At 28.9% G+C, this 20,447-nt stretch overlaps 1 protein-coding gene across 1 annotated transcript in view; it reads left to right on the plus strand.

Annotated features, from left to right (window-relative positions):
* Positions 1 to 20,447, plus strand: part of LOC106682274 (uncharacterized) — a 367,154-nt gene that overhangs the window by 205,360 nt on the left and 141,347 nt on the right. Inside the window, exon 9 of the mRNA XM_067053653.1 lies at positions 14,541 to 14,705. Coding sequence (XP_066909754.1) covers positions 14,541 to 14,705 — 165 coding nt within the window. The remainder of the gene's footprint in view (positions 1 to 14,540; positions 14,706 to 20,447) is intronic.

Consider the following 20,447-nt stretch of genomic DNA (forward strand, 5'->3'; position numbering starts at 1 on the left):
CAGGGTATCTGAGGCCCCAAAATGCACCCCCTATCCTACTTAATCTATTAAGTGACAGGGTCACCCTGTCCTTTAGATACACCAGGTGAGAAGTGGCATCGAATCTTCTTCTTATCCTCACCCCAAGATATGTCACCTCCTCACTCGGCCTCACCCTCGGTTTCAGTATCACTCAGAAGGCATTCTGACACCACCCTGATGAAAGCCTGCAAAGTGAGGCTAAACCTTGGTTTATAATAAATAGTGTTTAATATTTTTTTTTTCTGGGAGAGGAGGAGGGAGAGAGTTCCACCCAGCCTCATAATGCCGTTAACTCTTAATTAGGCAAAAATCTGGCGGTATTCTGAGCTAATTACCTCATTGCGCAACCGGTGGTATACTTGCAGTACACCCTTACAAAGTACTGCATCTCTGACCTACATGAGTTGTAGCGGTGCAGATTCAATTGTAATTACTATATTTAACTGCTACCCGAAACATCTTCCTACGATCAGTTTGATATTTATCTCTAAAGCTTTTACATTAACGTTTAAATCAAACAATTATAATGATGTTATAGCTTGCGTATAGTTCTTTTTTTTTTTTAACGTGTCTAACTGTTGCTACAATTTTACATACGGTCAATAATATGGAAAATATTGCGATACATATTTAACTTTATAATTACACTTTTCTATTTTATAGCCTGTTCTCAATATAATGTGTTGGACTGTATTTTTAAGGGGGCTTCTCTGTTTTTCTGATGAAAAAACCGGAGGACTGAGTAAACTTAATAAGGAACCGGCTGACCGACTGATATAATTTGTAGTTCTTGATGATTGTTAGCTAATATTCTTTTCAATTCAGTTGCTGCAGAGTAATTTAGGAATGAGAAAAATAATATATTTCTTCATATTTTCATGAAGTATTTGTATGTAATTGGAATAATATTAATAATGGTATTAGTGATTGTCCGCTGGTAAATGCTTCAATACTATAGTGAAATATACTAATTTCAAGATTCTAAAAGTATATTGTTGGAGAATAACAAAATATCATGGTACTGCAACTTATTAATGTTTAAATTATGGTGATGGAGTCATTTTCGACTTTGCCTATGATTTCACCGACTTCAAATGAAAAGTGTGTAGATAATACGAATGTTATATTGTATTGAAATTTATAAGTCGTTACTATATTTTTGTAACATCACCTAAAAATATTTTTTGGATAAAAAATTACTTAAAAATTCACTTCAGATTTTAATCCGCACGAAAGCCTAAACCAATATCCAGAATGTATGAAAACAAATTAACACAAAATTGTTTCGATAATCCACTGCATCCAAGTTAGGCAACTCATAGAAGGAAATGAAATGAAATAAATAAGAAAAATAAATTTATTTTATTAAACATATTACAAGATAATTATATAAATAAAAATATTAAATGATCATATTATTCTCATAATCATGAAAATTTTAGTTTTATTTGAGTAGAAAAATAAACTATACAGTAAGAACTTTGAATTTTGATATGTTAATCTTCAAAATTTTTATTATAAAAAATCTAAATTTATAAAAACACTTTGATGGTGTTCTGATTTTATGATTAATTTTGCTAGGTCTAGACTCGTCTTCCTTACATTTTATTTCATCGAAAGATCTTTCTCTTTGATTGTTTATTATGTATTGAATTAAAAAAAAAAAAAAAAAACATTTTTTGGGCATGAATTTCTTGTTTCTTTAGCTATATCTTTTACAGAAGTTTGTTCATACCAGCCCTCAAAACAGGTATGTGTGCTTCAACTTGTAGTATGAAAATTAAATAAGTTGTCAAATACGAGTATTATAATAAACGCTTTATCATTTGAGTTACTATTACTAAAATTTCACGAATATTGGAGTCCGAAATTTATATTCAATATAGCAACAAATAATAATTTTTATTAGTACAAAAAAAAGTCAATAGTAATCGGTGATAATATATAACAATTTGAGAAATTCATATCCATACTACTTTAAGCTTCAGTTTTGTAGAGTAACAGTATGAGTATGAGCGTCAACTTTATATATTGCAAACCTCATATTTGAAAATCCTGTATACTTATGTTTGTTTAAAAAAATAAATAAATAAAATAATTAAAACACTTATTGTCAAAAAATTGAATTTTGCATTACGCTTTTTGAACCAAAAAAAATTGTTTAAAAAAAATTAATATTGTTTTAAAAATAATTGCACAAACAATCTTACCAGTCAAAATTGATTTTTTTTTTTATTGCTCTTTAAAATGTTGGAAATGAAGCTTCAATATTTAGATGAGTTTACAATAAGCTGAGATTATTTTTTCATTGGTTATTAACTCATTATAACTTTAGCAAACATAGAAGTTGTCAAATACCTGTAAATAAAGTAATAGAACTGTTGTTACATGACCCCACCCATAAGCATATTGCTAATTAACATTAATTGATGTTACTAAGGGTAATCTAAGTTAATTGTTAGTATTAGTCAAGAGCTGCGTTGACAGTTAAGATTAACTGTCTATTACAGTGGCTTCACATAAAGTACTTGGGTAATGTGTATCTTTAGCAAAGTGCCTTATCCAGTGCTAAAGTGTGATATTACCACCAAATTTACCGTGGTAGGGGAGTCATGGATAAAGGATATAGAATATATTTTGTGTATCCTCTATAACCACAGAACGCAAATGAAAACTCATCAAGTGTAATTTTACATTAGTAAATTAAAGTTAATGCTAATGAGAAAATAACTACATTGCATCTATTTTTTTTGTACTATGATCAATGGAATGTACTAGTGATATTTATGTATATTTTTTGTTTTTTAAATCTTATTTTGTATAACCTAAAACAAAAACTGGCCAAATTAGGTAGGTGAAGAACCAGTTCCACATTTAGAGGCTTCAAAATAATTAATTAAATGGCCTAAACATCATAATCAAGAGTGTTTCAGAAATAAGTATACTGACTGAAAATAATATTTAAGGTTTACGAAATTTAAAAAAAAGTCCTCTATAAGAATGTGTCTATTATCACTTTGCTTAAGAGAATCTTACGTATAAAGAATTTAATTTTTATGAATCCATTCGTCCACTGCTGATTTAAAGGAAAGATGCTGTGACTGTTTTTATACTCAACATAATAACTGAAGTAGTTAGAATACCTACTAGTTTTATTATCATAATCTAAATAATTCGATTTTTGATAATTAAGGAGTGATGTTAAATATTCAGACCGAAAAAAGGATGGGTTAACCGGAGAATTTAGAACTCTACTCAATGCTAAATTGAGGGAACTGCACTTGGTAACGTACAATATAGAAATAGAAATGTTGATAGGGACTAAAAAGACGGGTAAACGTCCAAAGGATTGACCGAGACGTAGTTGGGAAGATTGCGGTTCACTGGTTTAGTAGATTTGGGCTTAGGTGAGTGTCACTGAACGTATGTAGCAATTGGTGGTATCGGCGTTGAACCTTCGGATTTAATGAAAATCTTCCGATTAAATAAAGTGATAAAGGATAAACCTTCATTGGGATTTTTGTTCTTCTTTTGATATTCTTATTTTTTATACTCAGGTAGAACATTCAGACTTTTAAAACTGTAGGATTGTTACATGGGAAAGCGACACAGTTTTATTGGCTCCATAAACAGCTCACATTCAACTTTAAACGAAGATTATATCTTCCACAATATGTTTGTTGCGAGAAGATGTTCATTTCCTCTTCTCCATTCGACACCAAAATCCAACCACAGTGGACTACTAACTTCACGAACCACCACCACCCGTTACAATCAAGTCCAATAAGTGGTTGGGTCCAGAGTAGAATTCCAGTGGACGGATGGTCGAACTTCAACGCGTCAACGTCACGGGCCCCACTTACTCTGAATGTTATCTTAGAACAAATTTTTGTGATGACATTTATTTATTTTATTTTATTATTATTTTTTTTTTTAGAAAATAGTAAATTTGGAAGAACTAAATCTTGGAAAGTAGTGGTCTGAGGCATTTTATGATCACTATGTATACACTTAACTACCCCTTATCACATCTTAAAAGATTCTCTTTCTATGTAATTGACCTAAGCAACCAGTTTTCAATTAATATTTTCTTCGAATCCCGTAAAAACAATATATAAGTTATAAAACTGACTTCTATAACAAAAATATTATTAATGATCCACATTTATATCCTAATGTGCAGCGATCAGCCGATATGTTAAAGTACATTGTATTACTTTATAATACCAAAAAAGTATAATTATAGATAAATCTTAAGCAAAAAATTATTATAGATATGTAGAACACAATAAAGGGGTTATTGGTGAAAATTTCCGAATTTACAAAAAGGTATTTACATACTTCAAAAATATGGAGCCAAGGATAACATTCCGTCTTGGAGTAATATACCGCTTGTAGGAATGTATTCAATTAAGATGCCATAATTTGATAATTATTTATTTAAAATTTCACTAAATTGTACCAAATATAATATTTAGGACGTTGTATTGTATTAAAAATTTCTCTTGTTTCTATCACTTAGTTCAGAATAATCTAATTAAATGTAATTCCCTACAAATGCTAGAAACTGCTTGTTCTGTAAAAAAGAATTCTAATAAAATTTGTTTAAAAAAACAATAGAGCTAAATTTTTTATTAGGATGATATATGATTCCAGAAGAAAAAAATTATTCCATTATAAAATGATGAGGCAACAGGGGACATGAGGGCCGTTGCTGTTTTGATAAACCAGAAGTTGGTTAAGACCAAAACCAAATGTTAAAATTTTTTTTAAAAATGCCAAAGAAGGCATCGTATTATTAATTTTTTTTAAAAAATATATTGTCAATACATTTATGAATACATAAAACTTTAAGAAAATACAATAATTACATGAAATACAATAATTACATCTGCCTTGCTTCAGTAGTGGCCTATTTCACAAATTAGTAAGTCTTATTTATATTTTTCCCTTACTTTTCGAATTTGTATTATTCGTTAATATTTTTATGGATACATACAATAAATATATAAGTTATAACATGAAATGAAAGTTTGGTCCTTCGATTTATTTTTGTAATTATTATTTTAGAATAACAAGGCTATTCCATTGATAATTGAATATCAGAAATGTTCACCTACTCAGACCATAGTTAAGGGTTAGGATTAATTATTATAACTTTTTTTATTATATAATGAATTTGAACTAGACGCATTCCAAAGATAGTACTACAGACTGAATTAATTTTTTTTTTTAACGGGATCGTTCTATAGTCCTCAGATTTCAAAACTAGTAGGGCTGTAAGAAATTAACTTCAGTCTGTAATACAATCTTCGGAATACGTTTAGTAAGATATTAAAAAAAAAAAAAAAATGAAGAGCCACTGTTTATGAAAATCAGTGATGTACAGGCACTTATTATTATTGCTATATGTAAAAAATTAATGATTATATATTTAACTTATAACGGGTAAATGAACATTTTAGTACTGAAGTTACTGAGGCAAATGTTCTTAGATGTCAAGTTCATGCAAATAAAGAAATATTTGGTGCTTTTAGAAATGCAAAGCAACAATGACTACGGAAGTAAACAACTTCGTCTCTTTAATGCCACGAGAACTAATGACTGTTATTGAACATAGATAAAATAGTACATTCAGCTCCCAAATCTCCAGAATTGAATTACTTCTTTTCTGCAACAAACCCTTCAATCATCAATCACATCATTCTACGAACTAACCAGGAAATATGATTTTACAAATAAAAGACAAGCTGACAATCAATTGCTAGTTGAAAGTAAAATACTCGAAAATGTTAGTAATCCTTCTGCCTCTTCGTTCTTCCTTGTAAATTCGGTACTCCAAACTCCTGGTTTCGTTATAAAACGAATAGTCTATTGAGAAAAAGGAGATAGGGTTGAGATAAAGGAACTTACTCAAAAAAGGGGATGAAATATCCAATACTCGTTATCTCCAGTTGGCAATCTACCCGCTCGGACTCTTGTTTACCACTGGCCTCCTCTCCCTCCACGATCCTACTGATAGAACTCTTCCCGATTCTTCAAAGCACTTTAGCAAAATTTCACTTCCGGATTCATCACAAAGTAGTCAGAAGGTAGATATCACTTTCATGATTACATAGATTATATTATTGATCATACTTTTATGATAATGATTACTTTTTTATCAAAAAGTAAGTGAAGAACCTAGTTGCTAAAGCATATATGACTTGTAATATGAATACACAAAGTCAATTTTATTATTCTTTTTACACTTTTGTACTGTTAATCTATAATCCATCGTAAGGGAAAGGCTAAAGAATATGTAAATAGTAAAAAGCATTTTTTGATAGGATTAATATTTGATTTATATTTAATCTGTTTGCTATTCACTCGATTTATATTTCAAAAATATTTTTTTTTTAGTTTTGATTTATTAAATTTCAAATTTGTTATTAATTTTAAGGGAAAAAATACAAATATTAAAAATAAAAAGATTTGAGTTGAGCCAACGTACAAATTAAAACAGTCTATGAAAGGTCGTCGGGAAATAAAATTATAATTAAGCGGCATGCAGATAAAGTAAAAGGATAATTTATATATAATTATTATATAATATATAAATATTATATTTAATACCAAATTTAAACCACTTTTTCTTAAAATTTTTACTCCTAAAATTGGAACGATGTTTATTGTGCATGGTGTATTTTCATATAATTTCCTATCTCAAATAGCTTTTTCCTTAATTTTTACATTTTCTCTAAGCTTGAAAAAAATGTTAAAAGTTTGATATTTTATCAGGCATTTTATATTCGGTAATTAACGCTTTAGATTATGTACGTTATACCTCTGATAAATGAAGCATTCAGAGAAATAAAAATTTTGATAAAAAAAAAAAAATATACAGTTGATATATTGTCGACTTACTTAATTAAATATTACATAAATATAAGTATAATATAAAGCAAACAAATTTCAGTTGATACGAATTTAAATGAAGAATAAAAAAAAAATCTCATTAATTAGATCTAAAATCAAATTATTAGACACCAGATAAAAAATAAAGGGGAAATTTGCCAATCTCTTGCGATTCAGCATAAGTAAATTAAATATAGATAATTGAAATTTTATTGGAATGAAAATATCCAGATTTTCTTTATGCTCAACACAAATGATATTATGACCTCTAAAGTTAATATAGATTAACTCATGATTTCACTTTCATATGATTGTAAAAATGATGTGTAAAAAATATGCAAAGTCAGATTTACATTTCGAAGATGGATATTTTTAAGAACTATACACATTAATTTCATGGCTCTAACTCATTTGATCAAGAAGGACAGAAATGGAAAACGTGGAAAGCAAATTCAAAAGCAATGAGTTGGAATAGACAACGTTTTTTCCAATAGTAATATCCCGTAATGGACTTGTTTCATCAGACAACGCTCTCTTTACGGGGCCGTTAGAAAAGGTCTCAGGGAGAAAAACATAAAGCAGTTCTTCTTAGAACCATCATTAGGAAGGTAGCTAAATATCACTTCTAAAAGAAGGACATTCCCTAGACTCTCTTGTGACAGGAGAAGGAAGGATGAAAAAAATGACAGAAGCATGTCCTTCACAGCATGAACTAAAATAATCGTATTTGAATAAACACTAGGTGCTATTCTATATTACTATTATACTATTATATTACTTAAAACAAGGTAATCCATTGTTCTATAAAAATGAATTGATTATAACTGGTTTCATAATGGAAAGTCTCCAGTAATATTAAATAAAGGTTGGACAAAAAGCCATATCTCTGTTCCAAATTATCTTAACGTCTCAAAAAATGATAATTATGATGTATGCATCTAATCTTAGGAATAAGGGTCAGTCCATAACTGTAATATCTCGAAATATTTTTTTACTGGATTTTATGACATGTTCATGAAGTACGCGTTACACTGAAAGCCAGACGCACATTCACTTTTGTTATTTGGTGGGATGTAGTGGACTGTATATAATGGAAATACAGCGTGGTTAACTGAAAAGGAAAATCTATAGTCTAAGTTACAGGTAGTAGGAGGTAAACTTTTGCTGTTGGCCACTTGGGGCGCTTGTAGTGCCTTTCTTATGGAAGCCCCCCCCCCCAATCCATTTCAGACTTTCGGTTAACCTTAAGTTACCCAAAACAACATGTCTATCTATGATTCTATGTTGTACTGTATAAATCTTACCCTTATTGCTATGACTGCATGCATATCTCAAAATAACCATTTTGGAGATGTTACACTGTTGAACTAGGACAGCGATATTTTTCAAAAATTTATTTCTCTATCGAGGTTATATTACTATGGTTAGCAGATTATTTTGTTATTAGTAGTATATTTAACTAATAATTTTTTTATACTAAAATTTTTTTCCAAAAGAAAGGCCCCAATAATGGTGAATATTTTTACATTGACATGGTAATTATAGGTATTTAAAGTTAAGCTGTACTTAGAGTTATTCATATACAATGATTAGACGATGCTAAAGCATTTTTGACATGCTAGCATATTAAGATAGTTCTAATTTTTAAGAAATGATATCGAAGTACGGCAGAGCTGATAGACAGTACCAACCAACCGGAGTGTGTCGCGGGTACTGTAGCTACTCATTGCAGAGTATAGACCATAAAATGGTTTTATTTATAGTTAGAGTCGGACAAAAACAAGTTTTAAATATATCGCATATTTAGCTAGGAATATATTGCAATAGATCCTTAAGAACTAAATATTTTTTTCAAGACATTTCAATCAGAGTTTTGTGAAATATAGCATATTTTCGCCCACCGATGGTTTTAATTGATTCATTTTAAATGGAAAATTCTATGTGAATCACTCTATTACTTTAATTCTCTTTATCCCCCATGTTTTCATTTCCTTGTATGCTTATCTTTTTATCGGATGCAGTGAAATGTACAGTGATAATTATTTGAATTAAAAAAGATTTATATTTCAATTTTTTTTCAGTTTTGTTTTATTAAATTTCAAATTTGTAATTAATGTTAAGGGAAAAAATACAAATATTAAAAATAAAAAGATTTGAGTTGAGCGAACATACAAATTAAAACAGTCTATGAAAGGTCGTCCAGAAATAAAATTATAATTAAGCAGCATACAGATAAAGAAATATTTCAATACCAGATTTAAACCACTTTTTATTAAAATTTCTACGATATTATAATAATTTGAACTATGTTTATTGTGCATGGTGTATTTTCGTATGTCTTTTATCTGGTGCATAAAACGTTTCTGCTTTAAATAGCTTTTTCCTTAATTTTTACATTTTCTCTAAGCTTGAAAAACATGTTAAAAGTTAGACATTTTATCAGGCATTTTATATTCGATAATTAACGCTTTGGACTATGTATGTTATACCTCTTAAGTGAAGCATTCAGAGAAATAAAAATTTTGATAAAAAAAAAATATACAGTTGATATATTGTCCACTTACTTAATTAAATATTACATAAATATAAGTATAATATAAATCAAACAAATTTCAATTGATACGAATTTAAGTGAAGAATAAAATAAAATATATCATTAAAATCCAATTATTAGACACCAGATAAAAAATAACAGGTCATAATCAAGTGGGGGGAAATTGGTCAATCTCTTGCGATTAAGTATAAGTAAATTAAATATAGATAATTTAAATTTTATCGGAATGAAAATATCCAGATTTTCCTTATGCTCAACACAAATGATATTATGACCTCTAAAGTTAATATAGATTAACTCATGAATTCGGACTTCATGATTAATTTCGTGTTTAGTTTGTTTAAATGATTACAGATTATCCATAGACAGGTTATGCATCCTAAACAATGTACAATGCGGATTTCATACAATTACTTGCTGTTAAACCACTTCAACTGCATTTGATAGGACCTTTCAGCAAAGGCACAACATGTGATTGAGAGCTTGGGGATCCCATATATATTCAATAATTCATTACTCAGAATTATTGTACCGCCCAGTACAACCTATAAATATACCTGAGAAGGAGAATAGTAAAAATATGTTCATATAAATAATTCAGTTAACAAAACGTACCTCATGAAAAAAAATACTGGTACCTATAATACCATACAATTTTCTATCACGAATAAATGAAAAATAGAAAAGATTTGTTGCCTCTAATTTTACCTCATAATTTAAACAAAAAAAAATTCACTTTCTCAATATTCTTCAATTACAATGCTAGAAAATAAGATAACTCATAAACATAGACTCGGTCAGTTCTTCCATTTATGAAAGTATTAAGTACCATAAGATGCTGCAGTATAGCGACAATGGTTTCAGAATATTGTTACATAACATTACCACTAACTAGTCAACCAAAATTATTCACAACATACTAAAATTTAGGCACAAAATTTTGTGTAATTTTAATGATATTTGTAAAAAAAAAATGAATTAGTAAAATTTTAAAAATATTTATATTTGAAATAAAATGTTAATTGGCACTGGGTTCGATTGATATGTATCGAGGATACAAATGTAATCACTAAACACCTATCTAAATTATTGTTATGTAAACACTTTCGAATTTGATGTAGCAATAACAAATTTAATATTTATTTATTTTTGCTCAGGCAATTTACATGTCAAAATAATCTTGATTATTATTATTAATTCGGCTCCACAACTCGATGTCGAGTTCTGGTCTCCTGTATCAGCCTCTACCAATCATTACGATACTGTGTGGCCGCCATCCAGTTCCTCACACCCATTATAGTCCTGGCATCACCACTCACAACATCACACTTGATTAATAAACATAAATAATTAATGTAAATTTAAAATAATAACCTCCATTTAATGAAGGAAACACTGGAGGTATGTTATGCAGTGGTCAGACAGCTGGAGGAAGCAGGATCCGGGTTACGATCCTATGATATTTGCATTACTAACCCTAGTTCTCAATGCATTACTAAAATTTAGTAATATCAGGCAGCCTGGAGGGTAAGGTATAAATCCGTTGACAAGAATCCAAACCCCTATCACACTGCTGAGAATAATTAATCTCTGGACTTCAAAAGAACGGGATTAGTCTTTTATCCTCATCGGGATTGCACAAAAAGGAACTTGACTCCGAAGTATTTTGTAACAAGGGGTATTTCACCATAATAGCTATCCTTTGATGTAACATGGCACCGCTACAATTCTTTTCTTTCATTTAGCTGAATTATTCTCGCCTTTCCTTAAATTTAATTTATTAATAAATGCGAAATGATCTGAAATTAGCGTCTTGAAAATATTAACTGAGCCTATACATATACTCCTGGAAATTCCAAAATCAAATACTGAACTATAGAATTGTTTAAAAAAACTAAAAGCTGTATAAACTTCTAAAAAAATATCATGAATTACATTTTGCCTTTTACAATTAAATTCTATCAGCGGGGACTCCCCAGTTTATATTGTTGATTTTGGAACAATTAATAATTTTTTTTTCAACAATAAACATATTCTATATTGGTATATTAATCCAAACATTGTCCTGTTTTCAGATACTCAATCCAAATTCTCGATATTTTTCGATATTCTTGAAATTTCTATGTCTTTTGCAACCGTTTTGGCAATATATAAAAAAAAAGATGGAATTTTTTACATACTTGGTTATTTTCTTGTAAACTAGAAATATGACGAAAATGGTCGAATAACAAGTGAAGAATCTCACGTTATCTTTTTTTGCGTATTAATATCGTATTTTACTACTAACAAATAAATTATCTGCAGAGTAATAAAGGAATTAAAAAATATATCTTTAAATGTCTGTTTATTTACGATCGTGTGAATGATATATACTATAAGTACCAGTCGGATTCATATATAAAAGCCATCGAGGATCCATAATCTTTAATATGTTACCCGACATCTTGTGAGAATGTATAATCAAGCGAGGGAAAATAAATCTCGCAAAGATTAAAAATAGTTCTATCAGAAGGGCGCTGAGCTGCACCACAGTAAAAAAAAAGTTTTCAAACTTTATTATATAATTGTATAATAATAATATTTTTAAAAAATGTTGATTTGTGAGAGTAATAGCATGCGCAAAGGAATGGGTAGAAATAGTGAGGAACGGAGATAAAATAAAATAAAATGATAAAGTAAACGCATAATATTAAACTTCCTAACACACCATTCATCAGGATTAATTTTTAAACAACTCAATCTAACATCAATGTGTCACTAATTAATGTTTAATAAAAATTAGTGGCACAATATTAAGCAAATTTATTAATATTAAACAATACTCCGTTAGGTAACTTAAGTTTTCAACATTTTGTGAATAATAGCTAACATTTAGGAAAATACCGACTACAATATATTAATTTAACTCTCTAATACATATTTCCCACATTGATTTATTGACATATCCATAACAAAACAAATCGATCAAAAAACACTGCCATGGAATAAAAAAAAATTATTTTAATAGGTTATGACTGGGAGTATGTGAGGTATCCTAGTAGTCTTTAAGTTTCATAACCTTTTCAAAATTAATAATAGATAAAGGGTGAAATAAAAAATCTGAAAACCTATCCCCGAGTTATTATATTAATTATGGTTTATTTCGATGTAAAATACACGACTATTGAAATACCTTACCGTACAAACTATTTCAGGGTAACAGTCGCACTAGAGTAGATTTTAATTTTTAATTTTGTGATTAGTAGCTCTGGTTCGAGCTTCGTTAGGGAGCACTAACTATCTTTTTAAGATTTCAGCAAAGCTATTACAGTTCAACTGTAGTTACGACCGATGATCCTCATGTGTTATTTAATTATTTAACACTACCATTTAAAAGAAGGAATGCATTGCTTTTCTGAAAATTGAATGTTCCTCTTATTCATTTTATAATATATAAATATTTATCTACAAAAAAAAAATAAACGAAAGGTCTATTTCGTCATTTATTTTAGTATGAACGCGATCATTTACTATATTTTATTTCCCAACAACGTTGTGGCATATTGTAATATTTATTAATAAAAAAATCTTCATTTAACTAAATAGTAACAGTATTGCTTAATTTGTTTCTTATTTAACATAAGTCAAATCTCGCCCCTTTCTCCCTCAAAAAAGAGATCCTCTATTAAAAATATATAAAGAGCGAGGAAACTAAGTTGATCGAGACAAAAATTATTGCTTCAGAGTTTTTTCAACTTTTAAGCCATTTTAACGTATATCGAAGGGAAAATATAGAAATCGGATATTGTTCTTGACATTCCATTTTTGGATGGTAATTTTAATTTTATTTTTGTCGAGTAACAATGGTACAAGACCGCTGAACTAAAATTTCATATAACGAATTTTTATGAGTTTTAATAATTTAAAAGGCCTTTTTAAACATTTATAAGATATTTTATTACTGATTTAAAACAGCTTGATATCAAGAAAAAATTAATATACATTACTGTCTCTGGATTTAGTCGGAATGCCAGGATAATCGCTGAAGGCAATCATCCAAAAAATGTTAATCAATTAATTTATATTGAGTCCTGCAAAACTCTTATTATAATTGGATTCTTTTCCAAAGCCTTATTGTGTGTTTACCATTTAAATACCTTTATATTTATAAAATGTTATTATTAATTATATAATATAATAAGTGGTGGTTTTGTTATATGATAGTAAATAAATTACATAATGGAACTAGTGTCTAGGAAAAGTTTCTACCTGATTAATTGACATGTGGCCTAGGTGTTAAAAGCTGATATGAGACCACTGTGGCATACAAACACAGGTGCCCCTGTGATGTGCCCCTTGAAAGGTTTTCCCACCTTGGCCAAGTATTGGAACATATGGCAAAAACCTTAATAATATTGATAATTATTAAATAAATATCAATATGAGGTATTATAAAAATAAATAAAGTATATTATTTCAGTATTACCTACCCTGTTATATTATTTTAATTTAAAATATCTTTCTTTTACAGATTTCGCTTAGGTAATCTGACTAACGTAATGTCTCGGTGTATTTATATTATGAGATTTTAAGATTATATAAAACGGATACATACATAAAAAATCAAAAATATTATTAGATTATTAATAAGTAAATAGATATCTAATAAGTTTATTAGATATAATTATTCAACTTATCATACCATCTCCGTTCTCTTATAATTCCTAACCAAGCAACTTGACTCAAAACATAGTTTTAACTCTAAGTAAATCTTTAATAATTTGTTGAATTTATTAATAGGAAGTGAAAGCTCCTTAATTGACATTTCACTAATCAAGATAATATTTAATCTGAAATCAGCTAGGATCCATAATGCACAGAAACAATTAACAAACTGCTGTGTTTTTTCTTAATAAAACGTAAATCAGAGGTGAGCGTTTGTTGACCATCTTAAGTTATTAAGGAACAAGATTAGACTCATTTTCAACTGAGATATTAGTATTATGGTTGACCGATCTCTGAATAAATATTATTATTGATTATTTGATGTATTACAAACTCTGAATGTTATTATTATCACTTTCGACAGGGCTCCAATCTGACCATCCGCTGCTTCACAAGCAACAAGCCGGTGGGCAAGAAACTGGGCTATAACTGGACGAAGAACAAAGCTCTCTTCCCGATGAATCCCGATTCAGAATACTGGGAGGACCTTTATCCTGACGGCAGCATCCTCAAACTTCTGAACATTCAAGTAGGTAAATTCAGTATTCACTTTTTTTTTTTTTTTCTATTTCAGTTTGATAATCTTTGCAGTGAAAATAAAGAATGAACGAATCATCAATTATCATTTTATGAATCACGCAAAAGTCTTTTGTATTTTTGTATATCTTTAGTATTTTTTCTCTTATACGTACCTTTGGAGGGTTGTTTGTTCTAAACATACTATTTCTGTCACAATAGTGAAATTAATTTTTTTTTAAAATATAGTAGTAAAATAGAATAAACCTAAGGGGATAGAAATAGATAAAAAATAATTACAATCCACGTATATAATTATGATTGGCGTCCTAACTGTTATTGATGATTACATCTTCAGATGATCATTTACTTCTTTTTAGTTTGCTTGTCTTACTGGAGTTTAATTGAACACTCGATGTAATAGTACAAGAGCCCGGTGAAAAAAAGTCAATTATCTCAGAGCATTTTTTTATTATTTTAATAATACTATATATTGATAATTACTAGATAAAATTGAGTCTCTCAAGTATAGTTAGGGAGGGGAGAAATGGCGACTGTTTCGAAGCGTTAGAAAAATCTAATTTTTTATTCGAAGCCCATATTTTTAAAACTAACTGGATTGGAAAATCTAATATAATATATTTAAAGAAGAGTACATTTTCTAATTTTTGGGAAATCTTCATCTCGGAAACAATACGATGTACAGATATCTATTAGCACTCAAATAAAATCTAGTTTAATGTACTATAAAGTAATTCAGGTCGTTCATCTTCGTAATAGTAGATTTCATGATATTTGAAAAATAAATTCATAAAATGTTGATTTCGAGTTGTTTTAAAAAAAAAATTATTTGTGAAAAAATATATCTCAGAAACTAATAGACGTACAGATGTCTGACAGAACTCAAAACAAAGCTAGTTAAACGTACTATAAAGTAGCTTATCGCAGGTATCTTTTGAGGGTAATAGTTTTTTCAAATATGAAAAGTACTACTTCTACGACGATAAATGTAATCAACTACATTATAATACGTTAAACTAGTATTATGTTCAGTGCTGTCAGACGTCTCTATGTGTAATGGTTCCTAAGATATATTTTTTCGTACATACAAAATTTTATCTGAGAAACTAGAAATGAACATTTTGAGAACTTATTTCGTCAACTATGGAACGTTTATAGTTCTTATAGATGTTGATGTTATATTAGGTTTTCTAGTGTAGTTGGTAGTTTTAAGAATATCGTGCTCCAAATAAAAATGTTTTTATGTTTTAAACCAGCTACCATTTGCCCCCTAACTATACTTAGCAGACTCATCAATTTTGACTGCTAATTACATTTATTTTTCATAAAAGTAATAAAAAAATGGTGTGAAATAAATGACTTTATTCTCCTTTTGGGCTCTAGTACTATAATCGTTTGATGGGTATAGGTAAATAACTTAAGGAAGAAACGTTCTTTATAGGAAGGGTATAGTCCGGGAGGATACCCTCATGGAGAAGAAAAAATTCCATCGCAACAAAACTTCAAAGAACTTTCATGTTAAATAGCCACCGTCTTGACTTGCTTCTTTTGAGTATTTTTTTTTTTTTTGTTTTACCTTTTTCCAATCGCACACAGTTATTCATAAGCAGGTTGTTTTTTCAATAAATTAAAAAAAAATATAATAATTTTCTGTTTAAATCACTAAATAAATACAAAATAATTAAACTGTAGAACAAGAAATTTATTTTGAAAAACAAATAAACCTGAAAAATATCGGAATAAACACAATAAATAACGTCGTGACAAGACTCAGGTTAAAACTTATTTATAGAAATTTATAATTACTATCGAGTCCAAAATACTTCTACTCAACAGGGTTGGGAAGTAAAGGCTTATATAAGTTAAAGGATACATTGATAGGAAAATTTATTATCCTATACAAATTAGCAAATGCGTACTAAAAAGGACTTCCTTAAGAAGTTTATAAATACCTAAATGTAAAAAACTACATGCAGTAGGTAAATTTTACCTCTGAAATAATGAAAATTCAAATTAATTATTATATGAAAAAATAAAGTTTTTTTTTTAAAACTATATTTATCAATAATTAATTATATTAAATATTTGTTTATAAGCAACAAAATTTACAGCTACAAGTTTTTGAGAAAAGTAATTACGGGTAATTGCGTAAATAATTATGAACCTTTTTAACCCTAACTATTCAAATTTATTCTTATTTCTTGTGATATTTTTGATCACAGATATAAAAAAAGATTATATTTCGTAACTTTCTGTACTGGACCTGTAAAAATAAAACTATCGGCTTACTACATTTTATTTTCAAGACCTTAATTCGAATTATTTTTTGTATTTATTCATTGCAATTAACTACTGTATTTAAATTAAGTAAATTTGATGTAATATAAAAATGGAATGATACAGATATGTAGAGGAACTACCCATTGGTAGCACACTAAATTCGAATTCTTAAAAAAAAAATTGGTACAAAGCTAAAAATTCGCATTTTAATATCAATGTGAGTTAAAATGAAACCAGAAAAGGTTCTTTTAAAAATAAAAAATATGAATTTAGCCTTTTTAAAAATTTCCCGTTCCATTTGATTATAAAGCAACGAATCGCGTAGCAAAGTGGCTGAATAGCTTTGAGATATGTCCCCCCTCCCTTTCTGCCAAGAATGTCACATGTAAGCAACCCGTTCATTATCTGAACAATCTGGTTGAGTTTACACAGTGGGCCTGTCAGGGGGTTATCCATTATTACACAATGGTGAATTCATGAGCCAAGGCAGCAGTTTAGGCACCTAAACCTATAGACTGTCGGGCATCCGTACTTTGAAGGGAAATTTCATTGCTGTTAAGGAACATCTTTTAGTTGAAGTCGTATTGGTTCTCTTACTATTTAAAAAATGAAAGACTAATACATTTTAATACATGTATTAAGTGCTTTGTAATTAAAGATATCTCTGCACTCATCCATTATATTACGACATTTTTACGGAACCACATTCAAAACATTTAAAGCGGTTTATCACATTGAACAAAATTATTAAAGTAATGATTCTCCTTGGATATCGCCTACTAGAAATGCCTGAATAGGCCATACGCGCCTGACTCACGGTTACCATATGGCCCTCGATTCTCCACCTGTATGCTAGGCTTACGCACCTGTATGCTAGGCTTACTCACCTGTATGTTAGAATTACAAACTGTATGTTAGACTTACGCACATGTATGCTAGACTTTCGCACCTAAATGTTAGACTTACGCACCTATATGTTAGACTTACGCACCTGTATGCTAGACTTACGCAACTGTATGTTAGACTTAGAGAAACGCGACTTACCGTAAAGACATCTTAACTCAATGCCAAATCAATCCATACGACTCCCTCAAATCTTTCTATGAATTACCAGCAGATCTCCATTCGATTTTGCAGGATAGCAGACTGTAAATAAACTTTTTGAATTTCTGAATCACTTATATATATTATATAAACTAATAACAAGCAATATACCCAATCTGGGCTATCCACATTCGTTAGAATAAATCAGTAAAACAAAAACGTCACTTCATATTTAATAATATTAAAAAATGAAAACAAAAACTATACCTCCTATTGAGACGACAGGTGCCCAGCTTTAAGCAAAAGGTTTTGGGATACATTTATACAAAACAGTTTAAGGTCCAATCCTGTGGATACAGACAGAAATTAAACTGGTTTCGGCTAATATCACTTAGCTTCGGCATGTATCGGATTCGGTTCTCATGATACAAGGAGCAACTTGTCAAAAAATGGAAACAATACTCCAGGGCCGTTCCATCACAAGCTTTATTGGAATAACAAATAAAAAATTATCATAATAATAACTAAATAAAAAAAAATCAAAAGAATCACAAACTAGTAGTTTTCTCTAATTAGTTTCATTTTCTCTAATAATATTGAAATATTATTCTGCCCAAAACCATGATGAGAGAAAATGACTTAGGATAATATTAATACATTTGTTTACAGACAAAATGTGAATTGATGAGTAAATACAAACATATTAGAACATAATTTATTATATAGTATAAGTAGGAAAATAGTCTTCTAAGCTATTCTCAATTTCAGGTTTTAATTACATTCTTGAACGTTTTTTTTTAAAATATCAAATCTCATTTGTTCATCCTGTTATCACTTTTTAGGGATTTAATTGTTTTTATACTCCAAACAACGATGTAGCAGGATGTTAACATACCTGATATAACAAAAAAAGTATGGTATAAACCGTATTTCAATAAGAATTGTATGATCTATAATTTCCTTGGTAGAATCGTGCATTATCCCTCAAGATGGAAGGATAATATCTAAAGCGGATGAAAACCTTTCCGAGGGATGGAATATTGGGGGCTCATGCTTCGTTCCTAAGGCGATTGTAACTTAGCCAGGCTTGGACTTTGTCTTATCACTGACAGATAATAAGGATTTCAAAGAAATGAATAATACGCAATAATGTTTTTTTATTAAATACTAAGTAATGGTTATAATTCATTTTATCACTGTAATTACTGTTAAAAGATCTAAATTGGAGTTCAACCACTGCACAATTACGGTTCTTCCTGTTCGTTAATTTTACTAAATGAAGAAAATAAAACATGTTATTTTTTTTTTTTTTGGATAGATTACAAAAACTTTGGCTTGAGGCAAGAATGTAACAATTCTTTTGAATTTTTGTAAATAATTATACCGGCTAAAATACTGTATAAAATAAAATAAATAAACTGGTTAATCAGTGGTTAAGAAAATACTTTTTTTTAAAACATAAGATAATGGTTTTATATTCAAGTTTATTTTCGCATTTATTGAAGAATATTTTTCGAATTAAATAATATAAAAAATGAATTATTTTTAAGTACTGAATTATACAGTTTTTTTAATAAAGTATTGAAGAAGAAGAGAAGAAGGGTCGTGTTGGAAAATATGTAGGAGAACGTATGTGAATATTGTATTATTTTATTATAGTTCCCTCTTTTACCCTTTTCTATCAGCGCATATGCTTAGGAATAAGTCAGGTGGAAGGACAGGTGGGAAAAAAAGATAAAGTGAGGGATGCATAGAGATTGATTTTCGTAGGATGAATAAAATAGAGACCTACAGGTATTAAAATTAAAAATATGTGGTTATTTTAAATTATATTTAAATATATCTTTTTTAAAGTTAGGTCCTGGATTGTTTAATTCCGGTTTACAATTTACTTTCTGCTAATTATAGTTACTAAAATTTTATAGGAATTTGTTTGTTTATTTTTACTTCATTATTTTTGTTTGATACAGTTGTAAAAATCAATAAATAAATTTTTAAAAAAATATTATTTTTAAAAATAAAATTAAAACTGTTTTATTTAGTCCAGAGAACAGAACCGTTCAAAGTAAAGTTCATAATAAAACTTAGTATTTGTTTTTTTCTGTCTTTATCAGGGCTTTTATCTAATGGTTTGCTTAACAACAACCAAAGGTATGAGACATTTCAATTTATACTAGAAAATAAAAACAATTTTTGTCCTCAAAAAAAGTTTCATTCGTATATTAAATAAATAACTGTTTTGAAATAAATTTATGTTCGCCCATAAACACTCGAATGTTGAATACAATTTTATTGAAATTCATAGGGATTCTGAGTGTTGGTACTTAGATAGCTCCATATCCATTTCACTACATTGCATTTCCTATTATTGCTTAAGCATACACAAACATATTTTACATACCTATATTTC

Source organism: Halyomorpha halys, unplaced genomic scaffold, assembly GCF_000696795.3.
Source record: "Halyomorpha halys isolate HHAL.00 unplaced genomic scaffold, Hhal_1.1 Scaffold400.1, whole genome shotgun sequence".
In the NCBI taxonomy this organism is placed as follows: Eukaryota; Metazoa; Arthropoda; class Insecta; order Hemiptera; family Pentatomidae; genus Halyomorpha; species Halyomorpha halys.